Consider the following 5,598-nt stretch of genomic DNA (forward strand, 5'->3'; position numbering starts at 1 on the left):
TCCTGGCCTCCAAGGAGCACTCTGGCTGCACTTCTTCCAACACAGATCTGTTGGTTCTATGGGTAGCCCATGGCACTTTCAATATTCTCCTCCAATACCGTAACTCAAAAGCATCAATTCTTCTATGGCCTTCCTTATTCACTGGTTTCATATATTTTTCTTCTAGGGTCAAGTTTCATCATCACAAGTCAACCAGCTTCTAACCTGTAGTTACTTTTGTATTTACCAACCCTGAATGTTTTGCCTTTCTAGGAGTAAATGGAGGTCATCTAGCCTTCATCTTTTCTCTTCATGTAGACATGCCCCTCAAAAACATAAGACAATACAAGATAGGCTATAGTGGAATGGGAACTGGACTGAGATTCAAACATGCCTAGAATCATGAGCTGGGTGACCCTGGGGTGAATCAATTCACTTTTCTAATGGGGAGAAGTAATACCTGCTCAATGCTTCAACAGACTCTAGGTATAGAGTAAGTAAGAATTCAACTATACCAATCCCTAACATAACAACAGCAACAAAGACTATAAAAGTTAACAATTTCTTCATCGTGTTAACCAACCCACTGCCATCAAGTTAATGGGCAGGGTCGCGATGAGTCGGAACCGACTCAATGGCACTTAACAACAACAACAACATAGGGCAGAGTCGAACTGCTTCTGAGGATTATTGAGACTGCAAATCTTATAGGAGCAGAAAGCCCCATCTTTCTGCAGAGCAGGTGGTAGGTTACAACTGCTGACCTTGTGCTTAACCCACTGGACCATAACTCAATCAATGCTAGTTGCCGGTAAACCTCATGGAATTCAGCTAGTTGTAACCTGCCCAAACTGGTGGGAATGTTACCTATTCTTTCCATCAAGGGAACTGATTGCTTCCAGAAGCTTTTGATGCTTCCTCTCTCCGTCACCGTCCCCCTACACACAGAAAATGGGAAACAGATCATCAGAACAATGAGGGAAAAAACAATATGGAAATTGAGGTCCATGCAAAATCTTTCTTTTTGTCTGTGAAGAATTGAGGGATCAGATGGGGTCTGGCGTGCAGGCATTTCACAACAAACTGAAAGAACTGCTTCACAAACCAAACTCCCTCTTCATGAGGCCCGCAGGTCCTTAGTAACCTGGGGGTAACGCCATGCCTCCATCTGAACTTGTTTAATAATTGACTATATCATGTGCTCTGACACTCAGAAACCCTGATACACAGAGTTAAGTCATACCCACACTTACCACAGTAGCTTTTCCTAGGGGGGAAAAAACCAACAACCAGAAAACAAGCAAACAAAACTTCTTGTCATTAAAATAGGTGCTCTGTGCCACCCCCACCCCCATCAGCTCAATTAAGCCCCCAATTTAGTCAGTTTTGTCAAAAGAAAAATAGTTGGCATTCCTATGGCATCTATTAGTGATCCAGCTTAAAATATTATTTGCAAAAGTGTATTCCACTAGATAACTAAATAACTACAGAAATCCAAACTTAGGAAATGGGGAAATCACATAAGAACCATGTGCTTTGTCATATCTTTAACTACACTTGAGAACAGTAACATATATATTCTTCAAACTCCAATACCACTTAATAGCATGTAGCTATTCTTCCAAACCCCTCCCCCCCATTTAAAACAATGTTACATGCACCAAACACTAAATTTGAGACCAGGGCAAATAGATCCACTGTTGTCACCCTATTCTTTCCCAGGAATTGTTGTGTTGCCCACTTTGAAGCAGGAAGAAAACTGGGGAGGCAGTTAACAGTTGTCACCTACTTCATCTTCACTGGCGCTCAAGGGGTAGTCTTTTGGCAAATCCACTAGTTCTTCCGATTGGTTCAAAGTCAGAAGGCTGCTAAAGGAGGCGACAGAAAAATATTATCACTTGATGTATGTCCTTGAGGCAAGATGGTTTCACAATATTTCTAACCATCATTCCACATGGAAGACATCCTGAAAGGTGTAGCCGAATCCTAAGTGATATCCCAGGGATGGGGAAAGAGGAAAATGGATAAAAACAGTTGCGTGCATAAGCCGGTTTTCCCTGGGGCTTGCTAGGCAAAGTAGATTATCACTGAGTAAACTGCACACCCAGGAACACAAATTAGTCTCCTACTGCGAGGTGCTCTGTTTCTGAATCGGGCTGCGAACCGCAAGTTCGAAACTACCAGCTGTTCCGCGGGAGAAAGATGAGGCTTTCTGCTCCCGTAAAGATTTACAGCCTCGGAAACCCTGTACAGGGTCACTACGGGTTGGAACCGACTCCACAGCACATAACAGCAACTGTGAGGCGCAATAGGAGACTTGCGCCTCCTATTGCGCCACACAATGTTGTTGTTGTGAAGTGCCGTCGAGTCGGTTTCAACCCATAGTGATCCTCTGTAGGGTTTCGAAGGAGTGGCTGGTGAGCTTGAACCGCCGACCCTGCAGTTCAAATCAGCTTTGCTGTCCAGCGCATTAACCCACAGCACCACACCACCACCATTACCTTACAGTAAAACCCAAGTTGAAAGGCAACCATTTACTAAACGGAATTCACTTAGTTCTCCCATGAGGGGAGCATAAAACACCTGGAGAGAAAACGGATGACTCCAATTAGCACAAGTTTCCAAGAAGAGGGGCTTGAATAACGCATGCATTTGCCTGTGCGAAGGGTTAAAGTAGGCAGAGGAAGAAAGTAGTCACGTGACGAGTAAAAGGAAACATTAACTTAGCTGGAGATGGGGAGGTCGCAACAGGCAAGAGGCTAAAAAAGCTAAGTACCAGAAGGTGCGAATTAAAACGAAATTAATGAAAAGTTTTAAGAGGTGGATTGCAGAAACAGTAATGAGTGGCGAAGCCTTGGGAGAGAAATCACTGTCGTATGTTACAAAGGCAGCTCCCACTTCTCCAAACCAGAGAAATTATTTCCCCAACAGGATTCAGGTTCCCGTTAACCCTCACCTGTTTGCCGAGGTCGCACTCATTTTTCTCAGCCTTGTACTCACGCATGGACCAGGAGCGGAAGTCGAAAGAGGATCAATTTCCTTACAGCCGCAAAGCAATTTCTGCTTTCACCAATCGCGCGCGACAAGATCACGGCACTTCCGCTCTGCGCTGCAGCGTGGGTCCAGAAATTAGAGGCACTTCCGGAAGCCTGCAGGGGGGGAAACGGGAGGCTGGGCTTTGCTGTTCCCACCCACCCCTGGGCTTTCCCGAGCGCAGGTTTCTGCCTTCCCCGCCTGCGGGTTCTACGCGCCCCAAGGTGGGGGTGTTGTCAAGGGCGGGTCGATCCTTCGTTTGTACGTGAAGGAAAGACTCTACTGCCTGTCGGTGTTGGACAGCGTCCTGCAGGTCCGCCGCCAGGCAGCTTGAGGTTTTATTGAACGCCTGAGAAGTGCCAAGCATTGTGCTAGGCTCTGGCCATTCAACTGCGAACAAAGCGGGTTTCCTCCCATTTTAAGGAAAAATCCGCTTTGACGCTGTCCCTCCTTGTAATTGAGGCTCTGTTTTCATTTTTCCCACGCAACAGGATTTTATCCAAGAATGACCTGTGTCAAGGGCTACTCTTCTTCATCTCCCATTAACTTAAAAAAAAAATTTTTTTTAGTTTAAAAAAATGTAGAAAAGTAATCAGTGAAAACATCCTTGTCGTTTATTCTTTAAAGTCGTTCCCATTTTGCTTTTGTCCCACCACTCCACTGAACTGTTCAGGACAAGCATCAGAGGCGACACCTAAAGTTGTTAAATAAAATGGACACTTCTCAGTCTTGGTCTTCCCAGATCTAGGCACACCATTTGATACGGTTGGTTTGTATTTTAAATCATTCAGGAAATGTTTTTGGCATCCACTTATGGCATACATTGGTAAACAAAACAGACATATGGCATACCTTCATAGAGTTTACTTCCTAGTGGAATTAAAGACAATATTCTCATTGTTGAAACATCATTCTGGACTTCCATGAATCTGAATCTGAATCTTATCCTTAGTCTTTTATTATTCTTTCTGTCCTTACTCCCTAAATGCTGATGTTCCCCATGGTTCTGTTCTCAGCTCTGTTTAATTCCACACGTTCTTTCTAAGTGATGCTGCTTTTAACATTTGTCTCTAAACTTCAAAATCTACATCTACAGATCTGTCTTGAGCCCCAAACTAGTATCTCTGATTGTCTCCTGGATGATTACTTTTTTGTCACAGAGGCACATCAAATATAAAATGTCAAATAATGTCTATCTTTTCCACTAGACTTCTGTGTTTCTCATCACTATCATCATCAGCTACCCAGCTAGTCAAGTAGGAAGTCTGAGAGTCATCTTAGATTAACCTCTCCCTTACATTTCCCAGTTTTCCCGCATTATTGATTTTACTTCTGAATGGCTCTCAAATATGTCTCTACCTTTCCATCATTATTGCCATTGTATTAGTTAAGACCCTTGCAAATTCCGCCCTGTTAGATGATACTAGTCTATTGTAGTAACTTATGTGTGATGCTAATGACACTGCTCAGGAAATTCCTGTATTCTGTTGAGTCCCCTTTCTTTGGAATGGGCATAAGTATGGAACTCTTCTAGTTGGTTGGCCAAATTTCTTGGCATACACAAGTAAGCACCATCACTACTGCATCAGTTGGTTGAAACTTAGCCACGGCATCACCAGGGCTCTTTCTGTAAAGATTACAGCCAAGACAATTCTATTGAGCAATTCTTTTCTGTAATATATGGGGTTATCATGGAAATGCAATAGCGATGGATTTGTTTGTTTTGTTTGGGATCTTCATTAAAGCTACTAGTGATTATTAGTAAATAAAAGGCTATGTTTGTTTGTTTTTTTTCCCTCACAGGTATGTTTCTGTTTCACCTGATGAAATATTTCAATTTATATTCTGTCAATTCTTGAAGCCTTGTTTTTCACCAATATCTTCAGTGTAGTTTGGACTTCTTCCTTGAGTACCATTGGTTCTTGATCATATGCTACCTCTTGAAATGGTGAACATTGACTGATTCTTTTTGGTATAGTCACTTTGTGTATTCCTTCCATCTTATTTTGATGCTTCCTGCATCATTCAATATTTTGTCCATTTGTTGTTGTTGTTAAGTGCCATTGGATTGGTTCTGACTCATAGAAACCCTGTATAGATTTTTTTTTAGGAGCGGTTAGCAGTCTAGTGCTTATCCTAAGCACCACATCAAGACTCCCATAGACTTTTAATATCGCAACCCAAGGCTTGGATTTTTTCCTCAGTTCTTTCAACTTGAGAAATGCTGAGCATGTTCTTCCTGTTTGGTTTTCTGACTCCAGATTTCATTATAATCCTTTGTCTTCTTGAGCTGCCGTTTGAAATCTTCTCTTAAACTCTTTTACTTCATCACTTCTTCCAGTCACATTAGCTACTCTGCATTTAAGAGCAAATTTCATTTGTGAATTTTAAGATGTAAGTGGGAAACCAGAGGGAAAAGTAGGATGACTATTATAATCATTGAGATGAAACAAAGTGTCTGATTTGTTGAATGTAAAGCTGATGATCTCCTCTGTAAACCTTCACTCAATTCACAATAAAAAGTTTTTAAAAAGTTAATTGTTGTTGTTGTTGTCAGGTGCCATCGAGTCGGAACCAACTCATAGC

The 5,598-nt window shown here is 42.2% G+C and overlaps 1 protein-coding gene across 1 annotated transcript in view; it reads right to left on the bottom strand.

The window, feature by feature from the left end:
- UTP14A (UTP14, U3 small nucleolar ribonucleoprotein, homolog A (yeast)) overlaps positions 1-2,958 on the bottom strand; it is a 33,162-nt gene extending 30,204 nt beyond the window's left edge. Inside the window, exons 1-3 of the mRNA XM_006862867.1 lie at positions 2,936-2,958; positions 1,769-1,847; positions 847-917 (exon numbers count right to left, since the gene is read on the bottom strand). Coding sequence (XP_006862929.1) covers positions 847-917; positions 1,769-1,847; positions 2,936-2,958 — 173 coding nt within the window. The remainder of the gene's footprint in view (positions 1-846; positions 918-1,768; positions 1,848-2,935) is intronic.
- Between the last annotated feature and the right edge of the window lie 2,640 nt (positions 2,959-5,598).

This window comes from Chrysochloris asiatica, unplaced genomic scaffold (assembly GCF_000296735.1).
Source record: "Chrysochloris asiatica unplaced genomic scaffold, ChrAsi1.0 scaffold00051, whole genome shotgun sequence".
Classification (NCBI taxonomy): Eukaryota; Metazoa; Chordata; class Mammalia; order Afrosoricida; family Chrysochloridae; genus Chrysochloris; species Chrysochloris asiatica.